Source organism: Podarcis pityusensis, assembly GCF_964106645.2.
Source record: "Podarcis pityusensis genome assembly, chromosome: 2".
NCBI lineage: Eukaryota > Metazoa > Chordata > Lepidosauria > Squamata > Lacertidae > Podarcis > Podarcis pityusensis.
In genome coordinates this window covers 118,346,434-118,364,927 of record NC_138029.1, presented here as the reverse complement: position 1 = coordinate 118,364,927, position 18,494 = coordinate 118,346,434, and the positions used below count along the sequence as shown (strand labels likewise).

At 48.4% G+C, this 18,494-nt stretch overlaps 1 protein-coding gene across 2 annotated transcripts; it reads left to right on the top strand.

Moving 5' to 3' along the window:
* Window positions 1–9,516: 9,516 nt before the first annotated feature.
* LOC308469345 (uncharacterized protein) lies at window positions 9,517–17,760 on the top strand. 2 transcript variants are annotated; one of them, XM_080991653.1, is made up of 4 exons: window positions 9,517–9,710; window positions 12,213–12,862; window positions 14,464–14,587; window positions 16,035–17,760. In XM_080991653.1, the coding sequence occupies exons 1-4, from the start codon at window positions 9,689–9,691 to the stop codon at window positions 17,756–17,758; spliced, it is 2,520 nt and encodes an 839-aa protein (XP_080847779.1). In that variant the 5' UTR covers window positions 9,517–9,688; the 3' UTR covers window positions 17,759–17,760. The 2 variants fall into 2 exon arrangements, with proteins under 2 accessions (XP_080847779.1, XP_080847778.1); XM_080991652.1 differs by having other exon boundaries at window positions 16,032–17,760.
* The last annotated feature ends 734 nt before the right edge of the window (window positions 17,761–18,494 follow it).

Sequence of the window (18,494 nt, the reverse complement as noted above, 5' to 3'; positions counted from 1 at the left end):
ATAGTTTTCAATTACAATCCAATAATATTTTTTAAATAATATTGCTTTTCCAAAAAAATTTAAACACTAAAAGAAAAAAAAGAAAAAACGAAAAAACGAAAAAAACAAAACAAAACAATACAATACATTAAACTAACAAAAACACAACAAAAACAATAAAATAAATCAAACATTAACCCATCTTTCATTCACTTATTTCCACGACCTCCTCACACCTCCCTTTTTGTATTCCACTTCTGTTAATTACTTCAGCAATTCCTTTCCATCTTCCTCTGTTTTCTATCCTATAATTATCTTAACTCATTCTAACCTTATTTTTCCCTTTAATACTCTATTAATCTAATTGTACTTAATTCCTTATAACACTTCTACTAAATCCATGTAACTTCATTCCAACATTTTTCTAACATTCATTGATTTTACAATATTTCTTCCACCAACTCTTCTCCCTGGTCCCGGATTCTGCCAGTCATTTCCGCCAATTCCATATAGTCCATCAACTTCATCTGCCATTCTTCCCGGGTGGGTAAATCTTGTGTCTTCCAATACTTCGCGATGAGTATCCTTGCTGCTGTTGTTGCATACCGTATTTTTCGTTCTATAGGACGCACCGGCCCATAGGACGCACCTCGTTTTTGGGGGGGGGAAATGAATAAAAAAAAGTATTCCCCCCCTCGCCGCAGCTGCCGCCCCAAGCCTCGCGCGCTCGGCGGGACCTCCTGCCGGGCGCGTGAGGCTTGCAGACACTCGCCTAAAGCACGGGGAGCCCTCCGGAGGGCTCCCCGTGCTTCGGGCGACAGGCTGCCGCCCCAAGCCTCGCGTGCTCGGCGGAACCTCCCGCCGGGCGCGCAAGGCTTGCAGACACTCGCCCGAAGCACGGGGAGCCCTCCGGAGGGCTCCCCGTGCTTCGGGCGACAGGCTGCCGCCCCAAGCCTCGCGCGCTCGGCGGAACCTCCCGCCGGGCGCGCAAGGCTTGCAGACACTCGCCCGAAGCACGGGGAGCCCTCCGGAGGGCTCCCCGTGCTTCGGGCGACAAGCTGCCGCCCCAAGCCTCGCGCGCTCGGCGGGACCTCCTGCCGGGCGCGCAAGGCTTGCAGACACTCCCCCGAAGCACGGGGAGCCCTCCGGAGGGCTCCCTGTGCTTCGGGCGACAGGCTGCTGCCCCAAGCCTCGCGCGCTCGGCGGAACCTCCCGCCGGGCGCGCAAGGCTTGCAGACACTCGCCCGAAGCACGGGGAGCCCTCCGGAGGGCTCCCCGTGCTTCGGGCGACAAGCTGCCGCCCCAAGCCTCGCGCGCTCGGCGGGACCTCCTGCCGGGCGCGCAAGGCTTGCAGACACTCCCCCGAAGCACGGGGAGCCCTCCGGAGGGCTCCCTGTGCTTCGGGCAACAGGCTGCTGCCCCAAGCCTCGCGCGCTCGGCGGAACCTCCCGCCGGGCGCGCAAGGCTTGCAGACACTCGCCCGAAGCACGGGGAGCCCTCCGGAGGGCTCCCCGTGCTTCGGGCGACAAGCTGCCGCCCCAAGCCTCGCGCGCTCGGCGGGACCTCCTGCCGGGCGCGCAAGGCTTGCAGACACTCCCCCGAAGCACGGGGAGCCCTCCGGAGGGCTCCCTGTGCTTCGGGCGACAGGCTGCTGCCCCAAGCCTCGCGCGCTCGGCGGGACCTCCTGCCGGGCGCGCAAGGCTTGCGGACACTCGCCGGGGCTGCAGGCTGCTGCCTCCAAGCCTTGTGAGCCCGCGGGAACTCCCACCGGGCTTGCAAGGCTTGCGGATAGCTTCCTGAAGCCTGGAGAGCGAGAGGGGTCGGTGCGCACCGATGCCTCTCGCTCTCCAGGCTTCAGCGAAAGCCTGCATTCGCTCCATAGGACGCACACACATTTCCCCTTCATTTTTGGAGGGGAAAAAGTGCGTCCTATGGAGCGAAAAATACGGTACATAAAGAAAGTTCTATCCTTCTTTGACACCAATTGGCCGACCATGCCCAGGAGAAAGGCCTCTGGTTTCTTCAGAAAGGTATATTTGAATACCTTTTTCATTTCGTTATAAATCATCTCCCAGGGGTTTTTTTCTTCTTCTTCATTTTCAACCCAGACTTGATGGGGAGATTCCATCAAATAGAGGACTGTTCTCCTTAAAGTAGGGCACATGAGCATCCTAGGTCGTTGTCACTGTGGTGGTAAACCTGTGTCTAGACTGCAGGACTTCAGATTTGGGTAGGGCCACACATGGTTGAATGCACCACCATGAAGGGATTATATCCTGTAGGTAGGTAGGTTGAGTACTTTGGCTCAGCTAACAGTGTATACAAAATATCTTTTATTAAAAAGATACAGCATGAACAAATAAAAGTCAAAACATCAATGAGTTTTTTAAAAGTACAGTGGTACCTCGGGTTAAGTACTTAATTCATTCCGGAGGTCCGTTCTTAACCTGAAACTGTTCTTAACCTGAAGCACTACTTTAGCTAATGGGGCCTCCTGCTGCTGCCGCGCCGCCGGAGCACGATTTCTGTTCTCATCCTGAAGCAAAGTTCTTAACCTGAAGCACTATTTCTGGGTTGGCGGAGTCTGTAACCTGAAGCGTATGTAACCCGAAGTACCACTGTAACCATAAAAATATCAGAACTGACTGATTTGTAAAAATGTTACATGGGGGGAAAAATATGAGAGAGAGACATTGCACACACTTTTGTAAATCAAGAAAATCTTTCATAAAAAAAATATCAGAACTGCCCCACACTTTAGCAGTACTAACATTTATTAAAGTGCAAGGTAACAGGAACGTTTTAGCCTGATGCCTAAATTCTAACAACCTTGGAACCTACAGCGGCAGAACACCATGTCGGAGGCTGTAGACTTGGTTCCTGGCTCTGAGCCAGAGGCTGCTGATCGAGGAAAGAATAAAGCTATCAATAGCTGTTGTTGTTCTTGTTGTTTAGTCGTGTCCGATTCTTCGTGACTCCATGGACCAGAGCATGCCAGGCACTCCTGTCTTCCACTGCCTCCCGCAGTTGGGTCAAACTCATGCTGGTAGCTTCAAGAAGGGCATCCTGATCAAATTTGCAGATGACACCAAACTGGGAGGGGTGGCTAACACCCCAGAGGACAGGATCACACTTCAAAACGACCTTGACAGATTAGAGAACTGGGCCAAAACAAACAAGATGAATTTTAACAGGGAGAAATGTAAAGTATTGCACTTGGGCAAAAGAAATGAGAGGCACAAATACAAGATGGGTGACACCTGGCTTGAGAGCAGTACATGTGAAAAGGATCTAGGAGTCTTGGTTGACCACAAACTTGACATGAGCCAACAGTGTGACGTGGCAGCTAAAAAAGCCAATGCAATTCTGGGCTGCATCAATAGGAGTGTAGCATCTAGATCAAGGGAAGTAATAGTGCCACTGTATTCTGCTCTGGTCAGACCTCACCTGGAGTACTGTGTCCAGTTCTGGGCACCACAGTTCAAGAAGGACACTGACAAACTGGAACGTGTCCAGAGGAGGGCAACCAAAATGGTCAAAGGCCTGGAAACGATGCCTTATGAGGAACGGCTAAGGGAGCTGGGCATGTTTAGCCTGGAGAAGAGGAGGTTAAGGGGTGATATGATAGCCATGTTCAAATATATAAAAGGATGTCACATAGAGGAGGGAGAAAGGTTGTTTTCTGCTGCTCCAGAGAAGCGGACACGGAGCAATGGATCCAAACTACAAGAAAGAAGATTCCACCTAAACATTAGGAAGAACTTCCTGACAGTAAGAGCTGTTCGACAGTGGGATTTGCTGCCAAGGAGTGTGGTGGAGTCTCCTTCTTTGGAGGTCTTTAAGCAGAGGCTTGACAACCATATGTCAGGAGTGCTCTGATGGTGTTTCCTGCTTGGCAGGGGGTTGGACTCGATGGCCCTTGTGGTCTCTTCCAACTCTATGATTCTATGATTCTATGATCTCGTCCCCTTCTTCTTGTGCCCTCCATCTTTCCCAACATCAGGGTCTTTTCCAGGGAGTCTTCTCTTCTCATGAGGTGGCCAAAGTATTGGAGCCTCAGCTTCAGGATCTGTCCTTCCAGTGAGCACTCAGGGCTGATCTCCTTAAGAATGGAGAGGTTTGATCTTCTTGCAGTCCATGGGACTCTCAAGAGTCTCCTCCAGCACCATAATTCAAAAGCATCAATTCTTTGGCGATCAGCCTTCTTTATGGTCCAGCTCTTCCATACATCACTACTGGCTGCTTGCTGCATTAGCCATGGTGTACCTCCCACTGTCGTTGTGTTATTATGCTTTTTATTATGTTTTTATTATTGTGCTCTGTATAGTGTGTTCTCAATGTTGTACACTGCCCTGGGATTTTTTGATAGAGGAAATAATAATAATAATAATAATAATAATAATAATAATAATAATAGATTTAAAATTGTTCTTTGTATATTCTTAAGGGACCACTGTAATTGTGGGTTGCAGGCAGGAGGCCACTGAACCAGATGCAACAGTACCAGGTATATAAAACCAGAGTCAGCCCCCTTCAAAGGTACCTTCTGCTGGGTCCAAGGAGTCTATGCAGGTTAGGCTGAGAGATAGTAACAGGCCCAAGCTCACCTGGTGATCTTTATCTTTCTGCTGATCAGTTATGACGACAGAAGCTGATGAGCCTTTGCACCTTTTAAACTGTTTGCACAAAAGTCAGGATTCCAATAGCTGGAAGTGTAATCCCTGCAGCCGTTGGGTTGGTTTGCTGTACCTGGGCAGAACCGTACCTGTTGAATATCCGCCTTTGCATGCAGCTGCTTAAAGATACAAGAATGGCAAGCTCGCTCAGCATTAGCATGAACAAAAGAGTAATCACAGTTTAAGACTGGCATGTTTGTTACAAAGCAGTTGTGTACTGGAACCCTCTTCAGTCAGAGGGCTGAATTTTTATCCTCAAGTGGGAAAGTGATATACATAAGGAAGTGGAAGGGGGTAAATAGTGGGAACAAAAGACAAAAGGGGAAGCCCAGATATGTGACAATTTAGGCAAATAGATAAAGATCCTGTCTTGGCCTTATCTGGATCTTTAAGACTGTTGGGAGCCCTGGAGCAATTCCAACAACAGGATAAGGAAGTTCCCTGGATTGCTGTGTCGTACAGCAACCTTCACTAGCATGGCCTCAACTCCCAGCAGCCCCAGAAAGTACAGCCTCTCTGCTCTCTGTCTATAGATTAAATGGCAGAATTAAAGGTGCTAGCTCCTGTGACTTATTTTGGGTACAAACCCAGCTCATAGCCCAACACTTCAGATGTTGTTTAGTCGTTTAGTCGTGTCCGACTCTTCGTGACCCCATGGACCAGAGCACGCCAGGCACTTCTGTCCTCCACTGCCTCCCGCAGTTTGATCAAACTCATGCTGGTAGCTTCAAGAACACCATCCAACCATCTCGTCCTCTGTTGTCCCCTTCTCCTTGTGCCCTCAATCTTTCCCAACATCAGGGTCTTTTTCAGGGAGTCTTCTCTTCTCATGAGGTGGCCAAAGTATTGGAGCCTCAGCTTCACGATCTGTCCTTCCAGTGAGCACTCAGGGCTGATTTCCTTAAGAATGGATACGTTTGATCTTCTTGCAGTCTATGGGACTCTCAAGAGTCTCCTCCAACACCATAATTCAAAAGCATCAATTCTTCGGTGATCAGCCTTCTTTATGGTCCAGCTCTCACTTCCATACATCACTACTGGGAAAACCATAGCTTTTACTATACGGACCTTTGTTGGCAAGGTGATGTCTCTACTTTTTAAGATGCTAACAACATCTTCAGATACTATTGCACAAAATTGCTATTTGCGGTCTTCTTGCGGACAAATAAGAAATGCAAACTATGAGTCAGGGATGATGGGAGCTAAGAATCCAACATCTGGTGAGCTGCAAGTTTCCCATCCCTGAGGCTGTATATGCCAGTGCTATTTTTCTAGAAAAAGAGGTACCAGAACGCATCCCTTGTTCTTTATAATGGCAGTGGAGCCCACCTGAGTTCCGGCTGAAAAAAAGCCCTGGTAAGCACCATACATTTAAGGCACCCAACCCCCCCTCCCAAAGAATCATGGGAACTGTAGTTTACCTTTGTGAGTACCAGGAGGCGGTTGAAGGATGAATGGCGGCCAATGGATTGAGGTTGAATCCTGACAAGACATAAGTATTGTTCTTGGGGGACAGGGAGCGGGCTGGTGTGGAGGACTCCCTGGTCCTGAATGGGGTATCTGTGCCCCTGAAGGACCAGGTGCGCAGCCTGGGAGTCATTTTGGACTCACAGTTGTCCATGGTGGTGCAGGTCAATTCTGTATCCAGGGCAGCTGTTTATCAGCTCCATCTGGTACGCAGGCTGAGACCCTACCTGCCCGCGGACTGTCTCGCCAGAGTGGTGCATGCTCTGGTTATCTCCCACTTGGACTACTGCAATGAGCTCTACATGGGGCTACCTTTGAAGGTGACCCGGAAACTAAAACTAATCTAGAATGCGGCAGCTAGACTGGTGACTGGGGGCGGCCGCCGAGACCACATATCACCAGTCTTGAAAGACCTACATTGGCTCCCAGTACGTTTCCAAGCACAATTCAAAGTCTTGGTGCTGACCTTTAAAGCCCTAAATGGCCTCAGCCCAGTATACCTGAAAGAGCATCTCCACGCCTGGACGCTGAGGTCCAGCACCGAGGGCCTTCTGGCGGTTCCCTCATTCTGAGAAGCAAAGCTACAGGGAACCAGGCAGAGGGCCTTCTCGGTAGTGGCGCCTGCCCTGTGGAATGCCCTCCCATCAGATGTCAAAGAGATAAACAACTACCTGACATTTAGAAGACATCTGAAGGCAGCCCTGTTCAGGGAAGTTTTTAATGTGTGACATTTTAGTGTATTTTTGGTCTTTGTTGGAAGCCGCCCAGAGTGGCTGGGGAAACCCAGCCAGATGGGCGGGGTAGAAATAAATTGTTGTTGTTGTTGTTGTTGTTGTTGTTGTTGTTGTTGTTGTTGTTATTACTTGTCATAGAACTACAGTTCCCAGTGCTCTTAAACTACAGTTCCTGGGATTATTTGGGGAAAACATGCTTTAAATGGCTGGTGCATTGACAGCAGACCTGCTACCTCACAACAGGTTCTCAGTGGACAGGTACCCTCTGTTCCCAAAGATACTGGGAAGATCTCTCTCTTTTGTTTCTGCTTCCTGTGCCTTCCCAAGTACCAAGCACTGTTTCCCAGCCAGTGCCCCAGACCAGGCACCAGTAGCCATTCAGAGATATTAGCATTCTTTTGTGAAACCCAGGGAAGCTGATCCAGAATGCTTTAAAGACAAAACACTTTTGCTTGCATCTGGAATGCTATCCCCAGGGGAAAAGCACCAATGTTGTCAGCTTTTAAGTACCAGACTAGGACATTTTATTTAACCATCCCTTTGGTAGTTAAGCTCTGCCTCTTCATCTTTTAGTGGAGTCGGGTTAGGAATTGTCTTTCTTGGTTCTAATAATAATAATAATAATAATAATAATAATAATAATAAATTTATTATTTATACCCTGCCCATCTGGCTGGATTTCCCCAGCCATTCTGAGCAGCTTGCAACAAAAGATTAAAAATACATTAAAACATCAGTCATTAAAAACTTTCCTAAACAGGGTTAAACAGAAGACAAAAACTTCAAGAATGGGGGGGAAATTATAATTTATTTAGGAGACCACTGTAAGCATATGAAAACATTAGCAGGATTTTAACACTTGTAATGTAACAATATGGACAATATGAAGAAATACAAAATATGGATTACGAAATAATATGCAGCTGAAAGTGTTAACAATAAGACCCTTGAAGGGGATGGTAGGAAGTCTGGAGATTCAGAGAAATCTCTAAAGGTATTTGGCATTGTTATAACTTTACACTTGTAAAATCAAATAGAAATTATTATTATTTTTAAAGGAATTGGCCTTCTTATGGTGCTGTTGGATGACCATTTTAGGAATTTTGTATTGCACCTTTGTTTTAAATTTGGCTTTTAAATTCAGTCTATACATTTGAATTTCTTTTGTTTTGAAATATGTCCTTTTGGAAACATGTCCTTTTGGGGGTTTGGACTAGATGACACTTTGGGTCCCTTCCAGCTATACAGATCGGTGATTTTATGGGCCAATATTCAGTCCTCTCAAGCCTGTTTTCGGCTCTGAACCTCATCCATATATTGGTAGAAAGTCTTAGAGGGCTGGACTAGGACCTGGGAGTCTGGGTTTCAAATCCCCACTCAGCCATGAAGCTCACAGGGTGACTTTGGTCTGGTCACTGTCTTCTCTCAGCCCAGCCGACCTCGCAGGGTTGATCTGAGCATAAAATGGGAAGAGAGAGGCTCATGAAGGCCACCTTGAGAGCCTTGGAGGAAAAGCGGGATAGAACTGTAATAAAGAAAGGTGGAAGAAGAATAAAAGGAGTGCCCCAAAACAGGTTAAGTCATCTGTATGCATGAACTGCTCCTAACCACAAAACCATCCCTGTACACAGACATCTAGCGTATCAGGAGCCTTGTTTGTCCTGACAGGCTAGATTTCTATCGGCAATGCCTTATCTTAAAATATCATAGAGCTGCAGAGCTGGAAGATACCCCGAGGGTCATCTAGTCCAACCCCCTGCAATACAGGAACCTCAACTAAAGCATCTGTGATAGATGGCCGTCCAACCTCTGCTGCTATCTTTCTATGGACAGGGCCTTTCACGTGTGTTCGTGTGAGGGCGTTTGAGCACGCTTTGCAGAAGTTAAGCGACCGCTCTCAGCTTAGCAGCGGTGCCTGCCCTGCTGCCAACCTGAAATTTGTTCTTTTCTCTCCCCCCACCCTAAGATAATATTTATTGGTTTTTTAATTACATACTCTACATACACATATTGCATTACATTTTACATTTATACTTGCTCCTAGGAGTTGACTTCCCTCCTTCCTTCTTCTGGCTTTTTTTTATATCGTCTCTAAATCTTTCGCATTTTGCTCATCCATTTTGTATATTGTTATTCTTCCACATTTGTCCATAAAATATCTGTAAACAAATAAATCCTTCTATAGATTCTTGTTGTCTGCCTATTTCCATTTCCATCTACTGTTTATTACATTGGTCACATTGTATGTTTCACTTCTTATTGTTATTATTATCCAGTAAAATTCTTTGTAGTTCCCATTATGAGGTTTGTTTCAATTCTACTGGTTTCACTATTTCACCTTATCTTTCCTATGTATGACATAACTTCCTTTTTGAAATGTTTCATCGCCCTGTTGTGGAATTTCCCCCGGCCAACCTGCATTCTGTGCATCGCGGGCAGGCGGGCATTCAACCGGTGCAGCTTCTTCCGCGCAAAATGAAGACACGGCGGGGAATGTGGACGCGGACCGGATTAGTCATCCGATGCCCCCCCGCTGCATCCTCCCGCCCCACCCGCCGGTGCTTCTGGGGGGCGGCGATTTTAAGAAGAGGAGGCGCTGGGCTGAGAGGGGTTAAACGCACCGAGCTCTTTTTTCTAGACAGGCGCGGCCGGCTGCAGAAGAGGAGCCGCGAGGAGGTTGGCTGCTTCCCCCAGCCCGGTCTCTCCTTCCAGGAGGTGCATTTCCAAATCCGCCCATCAGCACCTGCACTCTTTGCATTTATTTTTGCAAAAAGAAAGAAAAGAAAAGAAGGGGAGGGGGGGAGAGCCGCGCATACCCGCAGGACTAGCGCCATGCAAAGCCTTCCTGGATCAGGTGAGTGCAAACCAAGGAGGGCTGGCCTGGGACTAAGCATCCTTGGCTGGAAAGATGAAGGCAGAGGCATCTACCACCTCCGAAATAAAGGATTCTCACCTGTGGCAGGTCAGAGAGACAAGCGGGCGGCTTATTCCCAGCAAGAGATCTCAGCCTGTTTAGTGGGGAGAAGGGAAATGGTACCAGCACTGAGGATATTGGGGGGGACGGACATGGTACTATTTGGCTTTTGTAGTGCCTTGGTTTCCCCAGGGAATTCCAGATGAAGGAAATACAGTGGTACCTCGGGTTACATATGCTTCAGGTTACATACGCTTCAGGTTACAGACTCCGCTAACCCAGAAATAGTACCTCGGGTTAAGAACTTTGCTTCAGGGTGAGAACAGAAATCGTGCTCCCGCGGCGCGGCAGCAGCAGGAGGCCCCATTAGCTAAAGTGGTGGTTCAGGTTAAGAACAGTTTCAGGTTAAGAATGGACCTCCGGAACGAATTAAGTACTTAACCAGAGGTACCACTGTATGGGATACCCGGAGGAGAGAGAGCCCTGCTGGATAGGTTCCCCTCTCACCCCAGAATCCCGTTTCTGATAAGACAGGCTTGTCGGTCCAGGGAGGGCTCATAGGAGCCAACTCCTGGGGGCCGTGGGAGCTTCAGCCCCCACAATATTTGAGGGGGCTGTGCCCCTCCAAAGTTGATGGATTGCCATTCAAATGTTGTGCGTGCAGCTCATCATGCAATCGATTATGCGGGTCGGGGCTCTTACCTGCACACCTCTCCCCCAATATTTTATAAAGGCTGGCACCCCTGGGAGGGCTGGTGTGATTCTCACTACTGGTTGCCCCTGGGTTCGAATTCTGTGCAAGCCCACAGGAAGCGGAATGTCTCCCTCTATGCATGCAAAAGCTCCCTGGTATTCCCAGAAGAAGAAGAAGAAGAAGAGTTTGGATTTTATATCCTGCCTTTCACTCCCTTTAAGGAGTCTCAAAGCGGCTAACATTCTCCTTTCCCTTCCTCCCCCACAACAAACACTCTGTGAGGTGAGTGGGGCTGAGAGACTTCAGAGAAGTGTGAATGGCCCAAGGTCACCCAGCAGCTGCATGTGGAGGAGTGGAGACTCGAACCCGGTTCCCCAGATTACGAGACTACCGCTCTTAACCACTACACCACACTGGCTCTCTAGGTAGGGCTGGGGAAAGACCTCTGTCTAAAACCCCCGGAGAGAGGCTGCCAGTCGGTGTAGGCAATACTGAGCTAAGTAGGCCAATGGGTCTGACTCTGTATTAGGCAGCTTGCAATGTTCTTCTCCCATGACTTGCTCTCCGCTCTAGCATGGAGAAATCACAGTTGCACTGCCTTGAGCTCTTGAGGTTTTGCTTAGCTATTGCAGCTGCTTTTGATTTGATGGGCAACTCCCCAAAGGGTGAAGAGATGCCTAATTCTTCTTTAAAGCCTGCCACTGCTACCCCTTGTGAAAGCGAACCCCGTAAATCCGTGGTTCTCAAAACTTTTTTCTCTGGGCTACACTTTCAGAATAAAAATGTGCTCACAATTTTTGTTTTATTGATAATAAACACATGGGGGCAGGACTCCTAGCAGAGATTGATTTATAGGAGTATCCCTTGATGCTCTTGCTCTTGTTTTGAAAATATTTCTATCTGTATTCTGCAAATAACAAGCATTATTTTGATACCATATTATACCACACGGAAATGTTTAGATGTTTATTTGATTGTCCTTGATTCTTCCCACTACATTTGCCATCCTCTCCTGCCACACCCTTTGAAAATCACTGTCCGCAAAAATAATATGTTTATAAAAAGCGGGGGGAAACTCCCAAGAATGATCAGTGAGCTTTTGAATCTGGCAGCTTGACTGTTAAACGAATGAATGACTCGGGTCTTGCCTGAGGGGCTCCCATTGAGGGGTCTGGTTGGCCACTGTGAAGAAGGATGCTGCCCTGGAAAGGCCATTGGCACGATCCAGCAGGACTCTGCTTATGTTCTAGAGCACGATTTCCCAAACGTGGGTCTCCAGCTCTTGCTGGACTCAACTCCCATCATCTCTAGCTAGTAGGATCAGTGGTCAGGGATGGTGGGAACTGAAGTCCAAAAACAGATGGAGACCCAAGTTTGGGAAACGCTGTTCTAGAGGCAGCCTACTTCTGAATACCAGCCACTGGGGAGCTTCAGCGGCTATTGCCTTCCTATTAGCTTGTGGGCCACTGGTGGAACCAGGATGTTGTCTGAGACGGGCCTTTGGTCTAACCCAGCAGAGCTTCTCTTCTTAAGTTCCCTGAATGAGGAGCTCCCATCATCCATCATGCATTATTATTATTATCTGACTTGAACTGATTTTATAATGAAATGATTTTAGAATGTTGTATCATTTTACTGTTAGCCACTCTGAGCCCGGCTTCGGCTGGGGAGGGCAGGATATAAATAAAATTTTAATATTATTATTATTATTATGACTCCACACTTTTCAATGCTGATTTTGTTTGCAGCACAAGGAACAAAGATGGAGGAGCAGGACTCAGCGCAACTTGGGGAGAAGCCAGAGGAAGGTGGGCCGGCCCCTCACGATATCCAGATCAGAGCGGTCCGGGAATTCTGGACAGGGGTGCCTCCGGGAGCGATGGGGGAACCCCTGTGGCAGGAACTCTTGAAGATGATGCAGTCTCCTAATTTTGGGCTGAGAAACCCCCAGCTGATGGACGACGCTGCTGCTTTCCATCCCTCTTTCAAGGGGGCAGCCGATGCTGGCCAGTGGCCTAGAGGAGAGCAGGCCCCAGATCCAGGGGGAGGCCTCCCTGAGGCCTACATGAGCCCAGAAGCCTCTGGAAAAGTGAAGGAAGAGATTCCAGACGAAGAAGACTTGGAGGCACGATGCCGGCACTTCCGGGAGTTCCGCTACCGGGAAGCGGAGACCCCCCGAGAAAATGGCCGGCAGCTCCTGGAGGTTTGCTGCCAGTGGCTGAGGCCCGAGAGACACACCAAGGAGCAGATGCTGGAGCTGGTGATCTTGGAGCAGTTCCTGGCCGTCTTGCCCCAAGGGATGCAGCACTGGGTGCTGGAACGCAGCCCCGAGAATATGTCTCAAGCAATGGCACTGGCTGAAGGCTTCCCTCTCCTCTCTGAAGAGTGGGAGCAAAAGGTGAGGCAGTTTCAGCGGTGTGGCTGGTGCCCCTTTGGGACTGGTAGGGCAGAAGGCAGGGAGCCCGACAGTAGGTGGCGCCACTTCCCAATGAAAGCCAGAGCCAAGGAGTTGTGGATTTATCCCCCATCCTCTTTTTCCTCAGCAGACACATATATTGCCCTGCTTCTCACTGGATGCTAAAATAAACTGTGGCTTAGTACGAACGAACAATATCACATCCACGCCATACATTTAAATGCACATGTAGCACTCGCCCCAAGAATCATGGGAACGAAGTTCCAAGTAACGCAAAGGCGTTTACATTCCTCTGCACTTTATTACTGCAGTACATTATGAAAAGGCTCAATTTCTCAAAGGCATTATCTTGTCTATCCTCTAGAAAAACCATCTATGAGAAAATGGATAACTAAAATTTGGGGCGCAGTATGTATGCTTAGCTTACATATATGGTGAGAACCAGAGGGGGCATAGTTCCAGTGGTGTCCAAACGTTTTTCAAAGAGGGCCAGATTTGGTGAAGTGAAGGGCTGTGGGGGCTGACCAAAGTTGTTGACCTTTTGGTAGACAGACAATCATTGAGAAGTGGAGCCTTTTTATAATGTACTGTAGGAATAAATAAGAAAAATCCTTCCAGTAGCACCTTTAAGACCAACTAAGTTAGTTCTTGGTATGAGCTTTCGTGTGCAAGCACACTTCTTCAGATACACATCTGAAGAAGTATCTGTGTATCTGAAGAAGTGTGCTTGCACACGAAAGCTCATACCAAGAACTAACTTAGTTGGTCTTAAAGGTGCTACTGGAAGGATTTTTCTTATTTTGACTATGGCAGACCAACACGGCTACCTATCTGTAACTGTAGGAATAAAGGGCAGGAGAATGTAAACCTGTTTGTGTTACTTGGAACTTCGTGATATTAATTCGTTGCATGTGATTTTGGTATGGAATTCTGTTCCTATATGTTTGGCTCTATATATCCCCTTTACTCCACATCTATTTCATTTTATTAAGCATCTGTTATTAGATTTTGTTGTGTTTTATTATAAATGAATATATACGTTGGGGGGGGAGAGAGATTTATGGGAACTGTTGTTTACCCCTCACAGAGCAACAGTTCCCAGGTCCCTTAACAAATTACCTTTCCCAGGATTCTTGGGGTGTGCCACAAATGTATTTGGGGAAGAAGAGGGGAAATATTAATCTATAGCACAACTTTTTGGCAATGGATTAGATTTTGTCAAACTTCAATCTTAAAATGGTGTTAAAAACTTCCGTGTGTCTTAATTAACTGCAAATATTTACTATATTCAATAAACCGGCTTGCAGTTTGTTGAAAGTTTATCTTGTCTTTTGTCTTGCCCCCTCCTTTAAATCTGACATTATGTCTCAACCTGGCCATTGAGACAAGACTCCAACATTCTTTAATGTTCCAGTTCACACAGAATGATGCCACAGAACAGCCAATTTCCTGCGTCTTCCCTGTGGGGGTGGAGCCAGACTTGAAGACCTTTGAACTCTAGACATTATTATATCTGTAGCATTGACTGGGGGTTCCCCACAGCATCCCTGTAAAACTCCCTAACCTGCCTGCTTCTCTTTCAGCCCCCAGGACCATTGAAGGAGGACTCTGTTGATTTCCCCTTATCGGAGCAGAACCCATCAGACCCTCATCAGAACGTCCAAGTGGAGGCCAAGCAAGAAGACACGGGAGCAGCCTGCTTGCTGGGTGAGCCTCCTTGCTGGGATGGCAGCTGGGACCTGGCTTCGGCAGCTCCTGTCCCTGTCTGCTTCCTGTCACTCGGACCAACATCCGAGGCCTTGCTCTGTGCTAAACTACAGTGGCACCTCGGGTTAAGTACTTAATTTGTTCCGGAGGTCCGTTCTTAACCTGAAACTGTTCTTAACCTGAGGCACCACTTTAGCTAATGGGGCCTCCCACTGCTGCTGTGCTGCCGCCGGAGCACGATTTCTGTTCTCATCCTGAAGCAAAGTTCTTAACCCGAGGTACTATTTCTGGGTTAGCAGAGTCTGTAACCTGAAGCGTCTGTAACCCGAGGTACCACTGTACAGCAGTCATAACATCTTGTAGGGATGCTCATCAGCTTTTAAAAGGTGATTAGGTAAATTCAGGGAGGATATGGCTATCAAAGGCTATGATGGGTGCTGACGGTTTTTGCAAAAAGACCAAAAAAATTAAAATACCTCTGTCCCTAGTTTGTACACGCAGAAATCAGACTTGTGGAAATGAAAATCAAAGCACCCTTGATGATAGCACACACATCCCAGCACTGGTAAGCTAACTAACACCTGGAGTGTTAATGCCAAGATGTTCCTGTTCTCATCAACACTTGTTTTATTTAAGGGTTTTCCATACATTTAGCCTTTGATGTCATTGTAACACGTTTTGGGGTGGTTTGTTTTTTGGCATTTCTGATCTCCCTGCTTAAAATTCCACGATACACAAAGCACACACTTCCAACTGTGTGAAACTTTTACGTAAATTTCAACACCACAATTCACAAGATTATTTTAAATGATTTGCGTGCCAAAGCGTTTTCTTTCTTATTTGATAAAGCTCATCTAAGATGCATCGCTTATTCTTGCAATTTAAAATAAATTTAGCAGTTTCAAGTTGTGTGCTTTTCATTTTTTCTGTAAGACATCTGGCTTTTAAAATTGACACTAGCAAGGTTTTTTGGGGAGGGGGGAGTAGTTAACCTTGCCTAGGAAGTAGCCTACTACTGGTACAGACTAGACCCCATGATTTTTGGGGGGGTGCACTTAGGGGGCTCTGGCAGCAGTGACTACTGCTGGCAGCTCTGTTGTCTGGCCAGCCTTGTAGTTTCCTGCTTCCCTTCCCAGCAGGCCTCTCCCACTTCCACCCATTTCCTACAGCAAGGCAGGAGAGGGAGGAGGCAGAAGCAGTTGATTTTAAACGGTTGAAATATGCTTTTAGCTTATATTTAATTTTACTCCTTTATCAATTTGGTGTTTGCTACCCTGGGAGCCTTTGCGGGGGAAATGTGGGCTAGAAACAAATTTTCCACCGGCAGAGTGACGACACCGTTGGACACGATTCATAAGAACAATAGACAATCCATAGAAGCAACTGTCGTTTCCCTCAGGGTGGACCATGTTTGACTGAAACCAAGATCCTCTTTCTGTTCCAGCAGGTGACCAGCAGGTAAAGGAAGATGAGGTGGAGACATTTCAGCTGGCAAAAGGACCCGAGCAATGTGAACTCAACGGGGTATTACTGGATGGAGCAACCGGGATTATTTCTCAAGGACTAAACATACAAGAAACATTTGGAAACCAGCGGGTTCGAGAAAGCCCTTGTGGTGGCAGAGGTTCCCCTGAAGTTGCGTCCTGTGAGAGAGAAACAGAGGGACCCGACCGCGGAGAAGGACGCAGCCAGAGCTCTGACCTCCCACAGAGGCGGCTGGCCCGCAGGCGAAAGAAAACGCACGTGTGCTCTGAATGCGGGAAAGCCTTTGACCGGCTCTCTGTCCTGGCGAACCACCTGACCATCCACACAGGAGAGAAGCCCTACCAGTGTGTGGACTGCGGCAAGGGCTTTGGCTACAAAGCGCTCCTTGTGAGGCACGGCCGGAGCCACGAAGGACAGAAGCCGTACAAATGCTTGGCGTGCGGGAAGACGTTCAGCACCAGCACTATCCTTTCCGATCACGAGAGAATCCACACGGGAGAGAGGCCCTTCACCTGCGCCGACTGCGGGAAGTGCTTCATCAAGAGGGGCCACCTGATGAGGCACCAGCTGACCCACACGGGGGAGAAGCGCTACAAGTGCTCCGAGTGCGACAAGAGCTTTGGCGACAAGAGCCTCCTGACCACCCACAAGAGGAGCCACACAGGGGAGAAGCCGTACACGTGCGCCGAGTGTGGCAAGAGCTTCAGCCAAGGATCGCACCTCATCACTCACAAGAGAATCCACACCGGAGAGAAGCCGCACCAGTGCTCGCACTGCGGGAACAGCTTCAGCCGGCGCTACGACCTCCTCATCCACGAGAGGACGCACACAGGAGAAAAGCCCTACCCATGCCCTGAGTGCGGGAAGAGCTTCCGCCAGAGCTCGCAGCTCTTTGTCCACGGGAGGATCCACATGGGAGGGAAGCCCTACCGATGCGCCGAGTGCGGCAAGAGCTTCCGCTGGGAGAGCAGCATCAAAATGCACATGAAGAACCACGCCGGCGACCGGCCGTACGCCTGCTCCGAGTGCGGCAAGCGGTACGGCAAGTCCTCGCACCTGATCCGCCACAAGGCGACGCACACGGGCGAGAAGCCCTTCCAGTGCTCGCAGTGCGAGAAGAGCTTCACCCAGAGGTCCGTGCTTGACCTCCATGAACGGACGCACACGGGAGAGAGGCCGTTCCAGTGCTTGGAGTGCGGGAAGTGCTTCCGCTGGGAGAGCAACTACCAGATGCACGCCAAGAACCACACCCGGAAGAAGCCGTTTGAGTGCGCGGACTGCGGCGAGAGCTACGACAAGGAGTCTCAGCTCATCAAGCATCGCAGGACCCACACGGGGGAGAAGCCCTTCAAGTGCAAGGAGTGCGGCCTGTGCTTTGACTGCATCTCCGCGCTGACGGGGCACCGCAAGGTCCACCGGAGCGAGAGGCCCTTCAAGTGCGCCGAGTGCGGCAGGAGCTACAACGAAGAGACCGAGCTCCTCAAGCACCAGAGGGCCCACACGGTGGAGAAGCCGCACAAGTGCCCCGATTGTGACAAGAGTTTTGACTCTAGCTCTGCCCTGAGGGTGCACCGGCGCATGCACACCGGGGAGAAGCCCTACAAGTGCTCAGGCTGCGGGAAGAACTTCAGCCAGAGTTCAAACCTCCGGACGCACATGAGAATCCACACAGGAGAGAACGTGTGAGAGGCAGGCCTCCCAAGGATGTGCGCGGGAACACGGTGGCCACTCACGTCCAGGAAGCTCTAGGGGGCCAAAGGTTCCCCATCTCTGATTTTGCAGATATTTTTGCCTGGGTGGGTAACGTTAGGGATAGAGCTACATGATGTGGGTAGAACATAGAGAGGTGGGTTTAGAAGAGACATCAACCAACCTTTTTTCATTCTTTCCTTCCTTTTTTATATTAAAAAAAATGTTTTAATTCCAAGCGTCTGTGTGTGGTTTTGTTTTATGCTCCTTTCTGATGATGGTGAGGCTTGGCGTTGGGGGGGGCTAGCTCTCTTAATAATAATAAAAAATTATTTATATCCCGCCCTCCCCAGCCGAAGCCAGGCTCAGAGCGGCTAACAACAATAAATGCAATGCAAAAGGTATTGGATTCAAATCCTGCACAAGTTGTTTTGTTTTGTTTCCAACTAAGTTCTACTCATGACCATGGCCATCAAGTTTGATGGGTTAACAACAACAACATATTATTATTACAGTGGTACCTAAGTTTTTGAACGTCTCCATTGTCGAACGTTTCGGTTTTCAAACGCCGTAAACCCGTAAGTAAATGCTTCGGTTTTTGAACACGCCTTGGAAGTCAAACATGCCAGATTGCTTCCGTGTTGAGTTTTCCGTAGAGGCTTCTGTATTGAGTTTTTTGTTTTCAAATGTTTCGGAGCTTGAACAGTCTTCTGGAATGGATTATGTTCAGAAA

Bases quoted from the DNA above. Each gene is read 5' to 3' on its own strand.
- LOC308469345 (XM_080991652.1), top strand. From the start codon at position 9,689: ATGCAAAGCCTTCCTGGATCAG. The intron at 9,711-12,212 runs GTGAGTGCAAAC...TTTTGTTTGCAG, and splicing joins GCAAAGCCTTCCTGGATCAG to CACAAGGAACAAAGATGGAG. The intron at 12,863-14,463 runs GTGAGGCAGTTT...CTTCTCTTTCAG, and splicing joins CTGAAGAGTGGGAGCAAAAG to CCCCCAGGACCATTGAAGGA.